At 47.3% G+C, this 16,447-nt stretch overlaps 1 protein-coding gene and 1 non-coding gene across 2 annotated transcripts; one reads left to right on the top strand and one right to left on the bottom strand.

The window, feature by feature from the left end:
* The first annotated feature begins 2,552 nt into the window (after positions 1-2,552).
* Positions 2,553-2,646, top strand: trnai-uau (transfer RNA isoleucine (anticodon UAU)). The gene is made up of 2 exons: positions 2,553-2,590; positions 2,611-2,646. It is a non-coding gene; the product is annotated as a tRNA-Ile (tRNA).
* A 5,189-nt stretch (positions 2,647-7,835) lies between these two features.
* Positions 7,836-16,379, bottom strand: rasip1 (Ras interacting protein 1). The gene is made up of 16 exons (XM_049731468.2): positions 15,619-16,379; positions 15,037-15,158; positions 13,940-14,391; positions 13,386-13,622; positions 13,077-13,321; positions 12,192-12,356; positions 11,514-11,718; positions 10,754-11,052; positions 10,506-10,667; positions 10,112-10,152; positions 9,717-9,871; positions 9,156-9,268; positions 8,800-9,079; positions 8,539-8,702; positions 8,331-8,472; positions 7,836-8,251 (listed from the first exon to the last, which is right to left on the bottom strand). Exons 2-16 carry the CDS (start codon positions 15,156-15,158, stop codon positions 8,073-8,075), a joined length of 2,961 nt encoding a protein of 986 aa, XP_049587425.1. The 5' UTR covers positions 15,619-16,379; the 3' UTR covers positions 7,836-8,072.
* Between the last annotated feature and the right edge of the window lie 68 nt (positions 16,380-16,447).

The raw sequence follows: 16,447 nt of genomic DNA on the forward strand, positions 1-16,447 counted from the left end.
GGCCGCGCGCGTCTGAAGACAGTGTCGTCAAATTGAGTTTGAATTGACGACAAGCTTCTTCTGTGTTTTTTATTGTTTGTTTCTGTATCAAAGAAAAAGGCTTACTGTAATTGTTTATACAAGCTGTGAACTTTATATTCATCCTTGCTCCTGAACAAACATTCTTATCTCCGGCACAGTCAGATATGGAAGTAATGTGTTTGCATGCATTCTTGCTAACCGCTAATCGCAGCATCTGCGATTCGCATCGTCCAGCCTAACAACAGCACAAACTCTGCTTTCATTTCCTCGACCTTTGTTGATGGTGGCAATTCGCTGAAGCTTTGTTTAGCCGAGCACCTTTATCGTCAGGAGGGCCGTGACTAAGAGGAATGACACGGTCGGCATTCTAATCCCGCTTGTTCCCGCTGTTTAATGTGCACTTTGACCTCCCGCCGTTACCGATTTGCCACAAACAGCTCTGCCGGGGGAGATTTGAATGCCTGACATGTCTTCTTTTATCAATAACTCTTTGAGTCAAGGTCTTTGAAATGAAAGCCGTTCGGAATGTTCTATTTTTGGCACCGAGTTCACACGCGTTAGCATTACACCACCGTCGCCGCAGTCGTTTTTTTTTTTTTTTTGTGATGTCTGGCCCTCCCTCCCTTTTCTCCCCGACTGCTCGTTGACTTTCTCCTCATCAATCACAGAAGATCACCGCTGGATGTAGGAATGGTGTCGGTCGGGTCTCGACCAGCGCCTGCGTTGTTTTACCGACGCCCTCGCATCTGGCCCGGACCCCCGGTAGCGCCGGGAATCGTGCCAAGAATTCAAGGAATGGGCCCCCCTGGTGAGCGATAAGAAGGAAATTCCCCGCCTCCGTTCGGACGGGGAGCAACAGGCGCGCAGACAATCACTGGGGAGAAATGAAAAGGGGATGACGACAAAAGCGCAGTCCGGCCGAGCCGGCTCTGACATTGACGCTAAGACAATAAACACGGCCACGGCGGCTATCCTGGGAGGCCGAGAGTGATGACGAAGATGCGAGTGATGACACATGAAAGGGGAGAGTGGAGGGATGGGAAGGCTGGGCGGGACACGGACAGTCATGAGAAAAAGCCTAATGAACACTGATGGGTGGGATTAGACAAAACAAAACGATGTGAGACAGGGGTGTCAGTCTTTTTTTGTCGCGGTCATAGTTCCCTTCCAAGGGCCATTATGACTATCAACGCCTTATATTATTTACAGCAGGGGTGTCAAACTCTTTTTTTTCGTGGGCCGCATAGCTTCTTTTGGAGGGCCATTATGACTGTCAACCCAAATAAATGTATGAGCATCTCATATTATATACAGTAAAAGCTACAAAACAAACTGACAAATAACTTGTTTTCAAATCAGATGAGTAAAAACTGATCAAATATTTAAAAAAAAAAGAAGATATTAAAAGTAAAGACAATTTGCAATTCTAGTAATGACACGAATTTGATGCACAATTTGTCTTCGCGGGCCACATAAAATGATGTGGCGGGCCGTATCTGGCCCCCGGGCCTTGAGTTTGACACCTGTGATTTACAGTATAGGCTACACCAGTGTTTCCCAACCACTGTGCCGCGGCACACTGGTGTGCCGTGAGAGACGTGCAGCTGTGCCGTGGGACTGTCCAATATTAATTACGGAGCGCATTGTAAACAGGATCACCAAACCACTGGTCAGTTCGCGCAAGGCCTGGTCAGCCACTTGCTAATCGTGCATGTGTGGAGAATCGGAGAATCTTGAGATTTCATATTGTGTCGATATGATTGTATTGCATCGGCACATATTCAGTTTATGTGTGTGTTGCTGTGTGCTTTTGCTAACAGTGACAGACACTATGACGGTTGTGGTGCGTTTCTGGTCCGATGGAAATCAGAGAATGCAGTTCGACCGGACAACCTGGATTGGTTATTTTTCACATACGTAAAATAAGCAGTCAAGTCGAGACTCCTCGACTGTGATAGCCACTCAGCTGCTGTCAGAACAGCAGAGCGTCTTTAAAAGTGACTTTATTCTTATTGTTGCAATATTTAGAGACCTAGTCTAAAACAGTAAACAAAATCACGTTGATTCTTTTATTTTAATCACAATCACTTTAAATAGTTTATTTCTTACACCGTCTAAAACCTTTTTAAAAAACTGTCACTTTTATTTAAAAAAAGGAATACAATTTAAAGAATATTTACTATTTATTTCTGTTAAATTATTCGACTCTCCATACATATATAGGAATAGGACTCTACGTGTTTCGTTGTAATATAACTGATTTTAATATAGGAGCTTAACAGATTTTTGTTGGCGGTGTGCCGCAAGATTTTTTCCAATGAAAAGGTGTGCCATGAATGAAAAAAGGTTGGGAAACACTGGGCTACACAACAAACTGACTAGTTTTGAGACTAGTAAAAAACATTTTTAAAAGATGAATGGTAATAAAAATTGCTAGCAACATCTCTTAAAAGTGAAGACAATTTGCAATTTTATTGACACAAAGTCGATGCACAATTTGTCTTGGCGGGCCAAATGTAATCACACCACAAGCTCCAGTGGCGCAATCGGTTAGCGCGCGGTACTTATATGACAGTACATTGTAGAGCAATGCCGAGGTTGTGAGTTCGAGCCTCACCTGGAGCAGAATTTTTAGCTAGCTCAGTGGCCTAGTAGTAGTGTCCGCCCTGAGACTGGAAGGTTGTGGGTTCAAACCCTGGCCGGGTCATACCAAAGACTATAAAAATGGGACCCATTGCCTCCCTGCTTGGCACTCAGCATTAAGGGTTGGAATTGGGGGGTTAGATCACCAAATGATTCCCGAGCGCGGCACCGCTGCTGCTCACTGCTCCCCTCTCCCCCAGGGGATGGATCAAAATCACATGGGGATGAGTTAAATGCAGAGGACAAATTTCACCACACCCAGATGTGTGTGTGACGATGATCATTGGGATTTTAACTTTAATCAAATTTGGCCCGCAGAGTTTGACACTTGATGTCAGAGATTGACCCAATGCCGGATCGCGGCGGTATAGACATAAAACAGACCCGCGTGAAGGCTGTCGGCCCAACTGAGGCGCTTCGGCGGGACAGGAAGACAAGTATGATTGGTTGACAGTGACTGAGAAGCGGATTCTTGGCCGCTGAGTCCCCGTGTTTGACTGACAGCACCTGCTCATGAGTCACCCCCCCCCACTCCTTGGCTTTTCTTTGGTCGCCCACACGTTGAGGCCTCCGACCCAGTAAATCTCACTCAACGTCACGACACATTCCCCTTTTGTCTGGCTACACATGCGCTCAGCCACTTGTAAATGGTTTTGGGCTGCCAAATTGCAGCGGGAAGGATCGGATTACCGACCACCGGGCCAGTTTCTCCCGGATGACATCAGTAATTGGGCGCCCTCATCTGTGAGTAAGCACATACCTCGCAGTCACAGGGGTGGCCATCCACGTGACTGGAAAGCCTCTTTGAAATTGCTCCTTATCATTTTGGGTATTTCAGAAACGGTTACTTGGACCACCGACCGGCTCGAGTGTATCCAAGTCCATCGTTTGTGATGCCCGAATCAAAAACCGGTACTGAAATACTTTGCGTAGCTGACAGTCATGCAGCTTTGATCAGTCTGAATTGTAGAAACATTTCTAGGCTAGTTCTTTATACAGCTAGATCAACCCCTACTCATGATTGGTCAGTCCAGCGTCGTCCATAGTGAAATCCAGATGAGTAACTGGTTTCTGTCCGATTGGTTCACACGTGTGACTTCCAACGCAATTAACTGAGTGTCTCTGCTTTGACCCTGAACAGAACAAGCAGGATGGGAATCAGATAGATGTATGAAGTCTTCTTACTACTCACGTCCTGATCCAAAACCAAGAGTTCTTTGTATGCAGATCATAATCGCCCTAACTACTAAAGGAAATGAAAGATTGTCCCCATAAAAAGCGCCCGGGGTGTGTTATTTTGTTTGAAAATGTATCATTCTTAAAATATCAAGATCACAGCGCAGAGCTCAGCCAATCGCAATAACCAAATGGAAGATAGATCACAATATTCCAGCCACAATCTGGACCGCTTTTCTCCACGGCATCATACTAATTAATCTTTGAAGGCAAAGAGTTGACCTTTCATGAAAAAGCAAACGCCGGCCACTTCTGTGGGATCGGATCAACACCGTGAAGGTCAAGCAAACCCGAGTGGGTGCAAAAGACAGACGAGACACGACACGCTATTTGTCCCACGGCGCGGTTTGCGTAGAGCAAATTGGGGTCGCAAATCTGATTATGTGCATGTGAAGAGTTCTCCCTCGGTTTGGGTCAAAACCTCCCATAATGACATAGTGCGGTTCCATGGCTTTTCGACCCATCTGAAACAGCTGACGCAAGGCGGCGGTTGTGTGTGTGTGTGACTTTTTGAGGGGAGGCAGTGAGAGACGCAGGCAGACGGGCAAAGGTAACTCTGTTTTTAGGTAACCGCATTCAAAAAAGAACCCCTGGGAAGTTTGGACCATTGACAGCTGAGGTGGAGCCTGGGGTCGGCCAAGACGCTGGGAGAGTTTTTCCCCGTGTTTTTGCGAGCGGTTTCCTTAACTACTGAGACCTACAGTGCGGATGTATGCAGTATATGTACATGTGGCGGTCTCTCAGAACCGGAGGTGAAGGTGAAGGGTCCACTGATGGGGGGGGGGATACCCGGGGAACACCTCGCTGTGTAGGTGGGGGCCTCCTCCAACATGCAGAGTATCCCTGACACTAATATGGAAAAAAGCATGTTTGGAGTGAATATAAGGGCAAATATTATTCTTCCTGACAGTTACCACGGCGAGCACCCCTGACCTGGCAGTGAAACGGCCAAAACAAAAAGCCCAAAGACTTTTTTTTTTTTTGCTCCATCAAAGGAGAGCTACATAAAATAAACACGGCCATCAGATTACCACGCTCGAACACGAGGCTACGCTAACCCTGCTCCGGCACAAACCCTCAGCTCTGAGGGACTTAAGTGTGGAGTCCGCTCAGTCAACACCATGACGCAAAATGGAACAGAAGCCCCCCGGGCTGGATGGAATAAGGCCCCTACCCGCAGGTCCCCCCGGCCTGAGGTGAAGCGGGAGAGGCCGAGGAATGGAGGCTAAAGGTAGAGCTGAGACAAACACCGGCGTCCTGTATTGGTGCCATCGTTGGCCCTGTCCCAAGCGACAGCCCCCGGGACTCGCAGCCGCCAGTGGCCAGCGAAACGGGGCCGGGTTTGGCGGGAGTGGTGAGACTTTTCGGCTGGATCCGACCTCACAGGGTTTCTTTATAGCTCTCTGTGTCCCGAAAGGAACTGGGTGTTTGTGTTTATACGCGCATCTCGTATTTAGGTGATCCGACCCGGATCAAAACACACGTCAGCCCTCTTGAAGGTTTTTCTCTCCGCCGGTCGTCTGGCTGAACATGACCTAGTTCCCTCGCCGGCCTTCAGTCTGTCTACACCCCTGGCCACGGCTCAGTCTGTCTCTATGCCAGTCTGTGAGCTAACAGAGAATCCCCCCCCTGCTCCTGTGTTTCCTACCTCACCTTTACACAGGACTCAGCTGTGAACAATGTTCCACTCTCTGGCTGTCTGACTGCGTCTGATACAGCCAGACTCTTCAAATATTTTCACTATGAGACCCAAAAGACTTTTTTCCCCACTCCCTCATTTATGCGGAGCCAGACTCCATAGTGACCCCCCCCTTCTCGATGAGGCCACGATACAAAAACAATTTAAGTCCACATCACGTTTAAGGTTCCACAATGTGTGGTAATGATGACTGCTTTGGACCGAGAAGAGCCCACACACTTTTCCAATCCAATTTCCTGATAGTCTCACGGCACGGCCTCTGTCACTGGACCTGACGTAGGACTTGAAAAAACGTCCTGTGGGGTGACGTCGGGCTCAGGTAAAATGTTGCCAGATCACAAAACGAGAGTTTCTGCCAAATGGTACTTCTTAGTTGGCAGGACCGTGGGCTGTTTCGGGTTCCCGATGGCAACTCCCGGGCCTCACTGCATCTTTTCATCCTCTTTTCTCCTCTGACTCAGCTGTTTTTGTAGGAAACTCCGTCTCTTTGAAGAGTGGAAGAATCTTTCATTACTCGACAGCGGGCCCAGAGAAGGAAAAAAGGGAGATGATAGGGAGAGAAGAACCGGTCCATTGTCTTCAGACTCCCCCCCTTTCCCGATGGTAATTGTGCGGGGCTAATTACAGAGAAACGCCACAACAGGTGTGGGGACTGTGCACCTGGGCGAAAAAAGACGGCCCCGGGTGCGTATGTGCGTGCATGCATGAGGCCGGTAGGTAGGATGGCGCAATTCCGGGTGAAAGTGTGCATGACATGTCGTCTGTGTCAGATCACAGGAAGCGTTTGTGTGTCACACGCTTACTAAAGCTTACACTGTTACTTAATCCTAGTCAGACGCTGCTCACAGTAGTGCAAAAAACATCAAACAATTAGCAAAGGGCCAGTCTAAGGCTCCATCTGTGTTGAATTATACGTCTTACAACTTGCATCTGTGTGTGGCATGACTGGAAAGTAATCACTAATCACTGCTTCTCAAACTGAGCAACCCTGGGGGTCGGTAAAATAATTTACAATAAATGATGGCAGTACAGTAGCGTCTCAAAATGAAAGTTTAGTTCTCCCTCATGACACTCCCAAATGTTGAATCATCGTTCATTAATCATACCAACAAAACAAAACAAAACTGCTATATGGCTCTCTATGATATGGTACTTTTAAAATCATGAAGTAAGAAGATAATTATACAGAATGAAAATAATTTAACATGTTGTACATCATGCTGCTAATTCAATTAAATGTGCTGCTCCTTCTGATGTTCCTGCCTTGGCCAGTATAATAAATTCATGCAGACAACATTTTTTTTACTGCTATTGTAAGTCACGCACTGTAATAGTAAATTTTCTAAAAAATGTATTTTTATCTGATATTTTTCCAAGCGAGACTATTGATGCTGTTAGCATGTCATTGGCGAGCATGGTTAGCATTAAGCTAGCAGGCGTTTCGTAAGACACAATATATTTGCTTGTTTTGCTTGTCTTTCAACCTTACGCAGGCTTCTGCTTTATGGATGTCTACAGTGAGAATGGTGATGATCTAAACAGAGGGGGTGTGTCAGATGGCGTCTCTGGGCGATAGTGACGTTCTTTTTTTCCAGCTTTTTACCGTAATCATATGAGGGGCTGACCGGAAGAGAGGAAACCGGTTTGGGTGGAAGCCAGTGTTGCAGAACAATAACTCTGCAGAGACGTCAGAGGGTTTCAGCCTACAAACAGAGACGCTGATGCACTGTTTTCTTTGGACTCCTGCTTGATAAGTATGCGGACTTAACTGGATATGACAGAGACCGGGTGCAGCAACAAGTCCATGCCGTTAGTCATTTGACTCCACGATACTAGCCGGCACCACCTGTCTGCCCCATCGTGCTCGGACATCATCAGGGGGGGACTTTACCACATCAGTGAAATGGGAAAGTACTCGAGTGTGTCACATCAATTGAAGGGGAAATTAAAATTCGTCTCTGCACTTTTAAGCTCTGACCTTCTTTACGATAACTTGCATCGGCGATTTGTTGCCTTGAGTCATCGGTCGACCTAAATTGTCACCGTTATTACAGGAAATGAGAGTTGTGCCTTTGGCGCTGATGATTATGTGCAAACGTGATGGCCTCCTTACTCAAGCAATTCGATATGCACACTCATCATTTCGGCTCAGAGGGGGAATGGGTCCTGCAGCGCCACCTTGTGGGAACACTGTTTACCTTCAGAGACCTCTGTTTAACACAAATCATACAGCCAATGCAGAATAAAGACTTTTATTAAAAACTAGTAGTTTTAGTTGATACAATTCCGTAACACGGACATTTAAAGCATTGCTCCAAAAGCTTTTCGGTATATTTTGGGAATCAAAACAATGCAGTCCTCTCACGGTAGTACTCGGAAATATCTAAATGATTACATTAATTGATATGGAAATGTTGTGAAGTTTGTTGGTTTTATTTCATGCGGCATCTCTAAATCTAAATCCAGGGCCAGCTCAAAGCCGAGTCCTCTGATTGGCGGGAAGCTCGTCCTGGTCAAGCCCCCACAAGAAGGTGCGAAGGCGCGTCACTTCCTTTTGGAGGTCCGGGCTTGGCACTGGCTGGGAGAGGTCAAGGCGAGGGGTCTCATTCGGCAGGATGAGAGGAGGGTGGTCTAAGAAGCTCTCAAATATGTCTAAAGACATCAAAAACGGTGGATGGATAAAAGGCCTTCAGTGAGACACACTGAAATGGACAATGGTGAGAACTTTTACCTCCGCTGAGCATGGTGCCAGGTGGCGGAGTCCAGCAGGCTGGAGGTGCTCTGCTTGGTCCCAATTTATAATGAGTGAGGAGGTGGTTCAGTTGGGCAGGGTTTAACAAGGCGTGATCCTCTTGTAAACTGTTCCAGGAGGACTAGAAGAGAAGAGACAAAGTTCCACAGGAGATCCAAACGGGCAACAATGGGAAAAATCACGTTACCTGTATGAGACGGGTTTTGGGGATACATAAAAAGTTGACTATGACTGACAGCTTCTTCATGAATTCAGAAGCTATGTCCCCTAGTCCCGCCCCCTGGAGCCAGTCCAGGACCAGGTCCAAGTTTGTACGTATCTGCACAGCTCTGGACCAAGAAAAGAGTCCATCTGTAAAAAAACACAACGGGAATGTGAATAATCTGGATTTTTTTTCTCCATGTTTTGATTTTGACTTGAAAACAGAAAAAGCAAAACAAAATCTCACCTCTCTCCAGCAAGGTGTTGAGCAAAGATGTGTTGGTGAAGAAGAAGAGGTAGCCGAAGGTTTGGGAGGTGAGTGGTGGTGAAAGGCAAGCTTCCCTGGAGAGCACGAGTGAAGAGCGATACACTTCCACCAGCCCGGCCACTTTGGGCGGCAGGGTGGACACGTCGTCTGCATCGTCTCCTTTCTCCTCACCCTCTGCTCCCGCCGCTCCATCTTTTTCCTTCTCTTCCGTGGAGAAAGGGTTGGTGTCCAGCAGGGCGGGAAGGAGCGAGTAGAGGGTCTTGTGACGACAGGAAGTGAGGTCATGGTGATGCAAGGTGGATGAGTTAACCATCACGGCGGGTGTGGCGGTTTACCTTGGTGAGGTGATAGACGCACTGCTGGAAGGTGTGCATGATGACCTCATCCAGTTGCGCAAGAGCTTCTGAGCATGTGTCCATGTCAGCCGTCAACACTGGATCCCCCGGGGCTGTTTTATTAACACGCATGACTTTACTTCATTACCTCACATTTAGGAGACTAAAATGACTAAAACTAAAAATGACCAACCAAGATGAATGATTGCACAAGTGTGCACACCCTCTTATAATGATGGTCTGACATTCTTTTCAAACCTTTTGGCATTACGGCCAAAAAGTTAAGCCTTGGCTTTACGGAAGTGTAACAAAAATTCTCACAAACACAAGTGGGAAAATGTATATAGAGGGAATGATCCAATTAGCAGCAGGCGTTAGCGCAGAGCCTTCAGGATTGTGCTCAAAAGATGAATGTTAGGACAAGTCGACTAGAACATCTGAACTTGACTCACATTATTCACTTTGAGCGTGATTGGATAAATCTGAACAGTTCTAAGGGAGTGTGCACATTTTGCTAAGTCGAAGCCAGATTCACAGAGTTTGCTCTCTCACGGTTCTCACCTTCAAACTCCCACTCTTTCTCCATGTTTTCCACTTTCACCTGAAAAAAGTTGAGGAGCTCTGTAGCATTGGACATCCAAAACATCAGAGGTCGAAGGTCCGATGACAACTTCTGGACATTGGCTGTGCTAATCTCACTTTCTGGCTCACTGGAACTGGACACAACAGGTAATGCCATTCCAAAATTAGTTTCTTACATAATTGTGAAACTTGGGAGTAATAACAGACTGGGGTTATTTTTACCCAACTCAATTTTGCAACTTGCTTTCATCATACCACAAAAATGTAGCGCAGTCATAACAGTGCAAGGACAAATGTATCATGAATCGCTGAGCCGGAGGCTGCTAAATGAAGCAAACATGAGGTTGGAAGAAAAGAAAAAAAAAAGGTCTTACTTTTGCGTGGGATGCTTATCCCCAAATTCCTTAATGTTATCCTGGGAAGAGATTTGGAGACAGAAGAGAGGAGAGAGACATCTCGGCTTAGTGTGGAGGTGCTGGAGCAGCGGCAGGAGTCGGGCCCGAGGCCCGCCGCCGGCCCGGCACCATGACAGCACATTTTCCAGCAACACAAGCGAGTGACATCAGCTCATCCCTCCTCCTCTCCAGAACTTTGCAGGCCGCAATGACATCAATGCGCTCGCTAACAATACTGTCAATACCAGCGTATTTTCCGACCATAAGGCGCACCGACAATTCAAGGCAACAATTTTTCCCTCATCATTAGCTCGTCCAAATGCTGCAGACGTACCTAATACTGTGGCCTTTGGGTGTGGACCATGTGACTTACCCAGACAATGTCTTTGATCTGATTGGCTGCCTTGAGTAATATCTGCGGCGTGAGCGCGGGGTCGAGGCGCTTGGATGCGTGGTCGATCATGATTGACAGCAGATACGCCGGCGCCAATGGCCCCCCTCCGGAGTCGGGGGAGGAGTTTTTCGATAATATCTCCTAGCGGACCAATGAGAGACACAATCTAGGTTATTGGTCTCATAAAGCTTGGTTGGGCTTTGGTCCAGTACTTTCCGACACCTCACCTGCAGCAAGGCATCGGCGTGCCGAGGATGGAACTTGAGAACGGACTCGGTGGATCCGAGGTAGTGCCTCAGCGCCTCCTGCTTGTCTGCCAAGCCCGAAGAGCAGCAGGGGTGCAAGCCGTCCGAGTGCCAGGGCAGTGTCAATGCCAACGGGGGAGCCGGGGTGACTCGGGGGTCGCGGTACAAGAAGAGGAAGTGGTTCCCGAGACCGATGATGTCGCCGGGTTTTAGGACGGTCTCTCTGTAAAGAGCCACGCCGTTGTGCGTGACGGCACCGCCTCGGAAAGGCCGTATCAAAGCTGGGATGGTGTGGAGACAGACGAGAGCAGAATGGAGTATCCCTTTACGACTCGTAGAAAATATTCTCAGTTAAACACAGTCAAATTACGGTAGTTGTTCTTTGCAGAAGATAAGGAATATGTCAACGCTGATATGTTGCGCCACTGTTTTTCTTCAAATATTTGTAGCTTAAATGATAACCGCTTAGCCTTTGATCAAAAATTCCAACTAATCGTTAGCCTGCTTATGGCTTTTAGTATTGTTTGTTAGCATTAAGCCAAACGGGCAAAGCTGTGGTTGTTTTAAATACACAACATGTTGGTTTTATGTTTAGTTTGAGAGTAAATTTGAACTGTGAGTAGCAATTAACAGCTCGAGGCTTTTTCGGAAGGAATTATTCACTATATTAACACCGCTGTGGCCCGTGACGCAAACGAGTTTGTTAGCGCTGCTTGTCGTAGTGATGCTGCATACTGCGTACCTCGCCCAGCGGGGGTCTCAGGAACGGCGGAATCCCTCCTCACAAGCAGGTGTCTGGCCAAGAGGTCAGGTGCAGACAAGAACGTGTCCACCTTGAGAGGTTTCTTCCCCTTCCTCTCTCTGTCTTTGTCTTTCTCCCGCTCCCTCATTGTGGGCTTTCTCCCAAACACGTGCGTATGTCCCGCCATAATGTACAAAACAAAATCCTAAAGAAAACACACAGCGGTGGGAAAAGGTGAGGGACGCCTGGGGGGTCCCGCGGTTTACATCAACCCTCCATCAGATATTGAGGCTAACAGAAGGGAGTTGATATTATACAAAGTGTGTCACAGTTTGCTACAAAGAGGACCTGTGTGAGGTCATTGTGCAAGATGGAGTGATGTGCGCGAAGCCTCTTGTGTCTCGGGAGTGTGTGTTGTCCGGGCATTGTGCGCATCTGCAGATGTTTTGAGTCGGACGCTGGGCGGGGGAGGTGAGTGGCGAGATGGAAATGCAGATGGTATGCGGCGATTAGAGGCATGCTGGTATGATGTCATGACCTGGGGGTGCGCATGTGTTTACGTCGCGCCCCGTTTTCATTCATCATACTCGTGCTGTTAGCATCCACATTGCTACGTGGGGCTCGTCCTTGGTTACGCGGCTGTTTGCCAGCATGATAGCATCTCTTAGCGTGTCTTGCCTTGCTCTGGTCGTAACCCTGCAGCAACAGGAAGTAAGGCCGGTCCGTAGGTGGAAGGATCAAACTTTGGGACATCATCTCCAGGTCACAGCTGGAGTAGTTCTTTTGCTCCTCGGGTGTCTGGTGCGTCCAGCCGACCTTTGCGTCCGCCTTAGATGCTCTAATCTGAAAAAAAATAACATCAAAATCAAGGTTAGACAACCAATCGTGGATCAATACCTCTACACACAAATAAGGTTTTTACTAGCGTAATTTTGTTCATCCATGTACATCGGGTATAAAAAGTCTACACACCCCAGATTTACCAGAACAGCTGAAGTTAATATGGGCTTAATCAGAGCAATATGAAATGTTGGCGGGTGTGTTTGAATGTGATTGATTATGAACACAGCCAATTCCCCACTTAGAAGAGGGTGTGCACACTTATGCAAACACATTATTTCAGCTGTTTGTTTTTTCTCCTTTGTTAGTGGAGTTGTACAGATAAATCATATTAAAAATGGTTGGAAAACATTTGAAATGAGCTCTTTTGTTTGTATCACAAAACCTGGCATTTGAACAGGGGTGTGTAGACTTTTTAAACTTTGTCATTGGTGAAGCTGAAACCGATTTTGTTGCAGTGTCATTTATCCCAGAGGAAACTCAAAAGACAGTAGACATTACTGCCCTCTAGAGGACACATTAGTCCTTGTTCTGCTGAGCTACTGTTTTGCCAGACTGGTGCCTACTTGCGTGACACTTGGGTCGCCTCTCGACAAAAGGTACTCATACAAATCCCAGGAAATTTTGGCAAAGGGTGTCAGAGAAACCAAAGGCAAAACTTTTTGTGAATTTCTGGATAAAGATGCTCTGAATGATCTTTTTTGCCGTGGTGATGTCCCTCACCTCTCCGTGCTGCGGGCTGATCATGCTCACAATGTTCTTCCTGTCCAGCACGGCTCCGTTATTGTTGGCGGGCCGTCCACCACCTCCACGCTGCTCATTGGTCACATGGTTGCCTTGGCGGCGCCTCAGGCTGAGGTTCATGTCGCTGATGCTCCTCCTGAGCTCCGAGTTCCTTCCGCGGTGGCCGCGCTCGCCCTCCTCCGCAGCGCTCCCTGACGACATCCTGCTTCGCCTCCAGCGCACACCTGTTGGCCAGACAGTCGGCGGGATGAGCGCCGCTCGTCGTCACCTCCGATAGCCTTGGCATACCTTGATAGCTCTCCCGTTCCCTCTCCTCTCTTTCGTAGTCTTCCTTCCTCTGGATTTCAAAGCGGCGCTCGAACCCATCCTTGGGCCGCCACATGTCCGCCAACAACAAGGGGCACTCCCACGGGGCCACGTTTCTCCGACACTCCGTCTCCCACTTGATAGCTCCATCTGGCTGCTGGATGGGCTTTCCGATGACATCACACAGCAGGAAGTCCTCGGGGATGTGTTTCTGGAGAACTAGAAGGTAATGGAGGAAGGGTGGTGGTGCTGTTTATGTTTACGCTATGTCGGAGTTGGGACGACGTCACATAAAAGTCAAGTCAATCTCAAGACTTAATTTGGGTTGAGCATGTCATAAATCAGGTCAAATAATCATGCTGGTCACAAAAATTTGTAAAAAAACGTAAAAAGTGAGATTTTTTAATTGAAGTCAGATCGAGTCCAAATCATGTCTTGTAAGCCCAGCAAGTCTTTTTTTTGTCGTACGTATTTTGTTTGACTAGAGTCAAGTCACCTATGTCTCCAAGCCAAATGGCTTGTAATGGATCCTGTACCTGCTTCGTCTGTCTCCTCCCGCTCCCTCTCGGTGTAGCGAGTGATAACCTGAGCGATGAGCTGACTGGCCGTCGAGTGAACGTTAGCCAGCAAGGAGCGATAGTTCGCGCCGCTGGATAGCGCATCTCCGTAGATCTTGATCAGGCCCGGAGCAGAGGAAGAAGTTGGGGGTACATAGTGGTGAGTGGAGGAGGCCGCCGAGTGCGCCCAAAGCTCTCTCTCCCTCTCGCCCACCGCCCGGTCCCGGTCGCTATTGGAGCGCCCCCGCAGGAAGAGATGGGAAAGGCGCTTGGTACGCGACTGGGGCGCGGCGGGCCGAGGCCTGAGGAAGGCCGGGGAAGGAGACGGCGACGGGTTTGGGGAAGCCAGCGAGGGAGTTGAGTTAGAAAGGGAAGAGGAAGGAATGGAGGGGGCCTCGTGAAGGGAGGCCGCGTCAGAGCTGGTGGTCGACCTGGAAGCGACACGACAGGGGAAGAGGAAGAGACCAGTCAGCTGTGAATTATGACGGACTAAACAGGGACAAACAAGGCCCAAAATAAAATGCGCAAGGCTGCACCGGAAGTGATGGTGGAACATGTCCAGGCATCCGTTTTCTACTGTGCGCTGCTCTGGAACCTAGCCCAGATGATTCTGGGCAAGAAGAAGCAGGTGACACCTGGACCGGTTGCAGTCACAATCACTCTCACATCCACGGACAATTTAGAGCGCATGTTTTTGTAAAGACAAATTACATTCTATGAACTTGGATCTCCTGATTGCAAGGCAGAAGTGTTAATGGCCAAATTTTAGCCATAGGCTAGTGTCCATCTGTAGTCCTTTTGTCGGTTAATGAAGCATTTTAATTCATTCACTGCCATTGACGACAATAGTCGTCAGATTTTTAACTGAGATGGCAGCAAATGAGTTTCATGTTTAACTAAATAGGTTAGGCTCCAGCTCACTCACCACAATAAAAGGGATTATCGATGTAGAATGTCTGGATGGATAAAAACTTGGGTGCCCCATGTTGCACGATGAAAGACATTTGACCAAATTCTGAACTTATTTAGCAATAACAGCCAGTTCATCGAAAATCAAAAAGCCTCAGTAGACTCACTTGACAGAGACCGCGCTGGGCCAACGACGCCCCAGCTTTGCAAAATGTTTCCTGGGGGAATTGATCCAAAGACCGACTGGGAACTGGAGCTTTCTGCCACGAGGACTGCCTGACCCCTCCATCTGAGAAAACCAACACATTCAAAGACACGTAGATGCTAAAAATGCAATAATCGCAGCCGGATACTACGTGACGACGTGTCACCAGTGCCAGAAGTAAAACAATATAACAATAGGATGATGTCACCCTCAAGATATATCAACAGGATGGACACACTGTAAGTTGTCAACATGTGAAAAGAAACACGGACAAATCGACCCAAACGCAGTTCCTGAAAAATGCGACATTTGAACAGGAAGCGTCCTTTTGTTGGATTCGGCTCCAGCTGGAAGGGATGTGCCGCTGCTGGAAAGTCGCTTTGCCGCCATTAGCTACAATTCCCGTCAAAATACACTCTGGACAGCCTTTAGGGACTATTCACATCCTTAGGAAGGATTATATACACCTTTCGACATTTAAAAAGACCTTTCTAGCAAAAATGTACCAAAAAAATTACTTTGAAAATATAATTTCGGTACTCACCCACAGGAACTTCTGATCCTTGTGTAGTTTTTTTTAGTACCTTAAAAGCAAACACGCAAGTCAATGCAAACTAACAATCCTCAGTATTTCCCTTTCCCTGTGACGATATTCCATGTTTCAATCCGTCGCACATCTACGCGTGTGCTTCTCTATCTCCTGCCATCCATGAATCCAATCTTCTGCGCAGGAGAAAATTCTTTGAATTCACGACGGCTTCAACAAGCTATGCTGGTTCCTCGCAGCCCTCGGCCTCTCTGAGTCTATAGATAGAGAAACAGGCCCATTGTTCTGAGTGACAGAATTTCCTTCCTTTGCAGTGGACAACACCTATATCCTGACTGGGAGCGGGAGAGAAGGAACGGCGACTATGAAAGCGGGACAAATGGGAACAGTCGCTCGGACCTGGAGTACAATCAATCATTCCACATTTGAGGGTAATTGGAAGACATTGAACATCTTCACTTGTTTGCTTTCACAGCACAGAGGATGGGGAAAGTCGTAGCGAGACAAAAAGTTAGAAAAAAAGTAGACAACCATGACCTTTGGAAGAGAAAGCTGATTAGCAGAGGGCCTGGTTCATCCACGGTCCACATTGCTGTTGCCAATTTAGCAAGGTTTTTGCCATATATAGTAACTTTTCCGACCCCTCTAGTAAATATTTTTCCCCAAAACAGACAAGCAAAAATGACAACAGTTGTCCTTATGTTAGCAACATTGTGAGATGTATGTATAAACAAGTGCAATAAATTGACAAAGGATATAAAAGCCAGATAAAATAAATTAATAACAAATTAAAAAAATACACAACAAAAATTATACATGTTATACA

The sequence above is a fragment of the Syngnathus scovelli genome, chromosome 9 (assembly GCF_024217435.2).
Source record: "Syngnathus scovelli strain Florida chromosome 9, RoL_Ssco_1.2, whole genome shotgun sequence".
Classification (NCBI taxonomy): domain Eukaryota; kingdom Metazoa; phylum Chordata; class Actinopteri; order Syngnathiformes; family Syngnathidae; genus Syngnathus; species Syngnathus scovelli.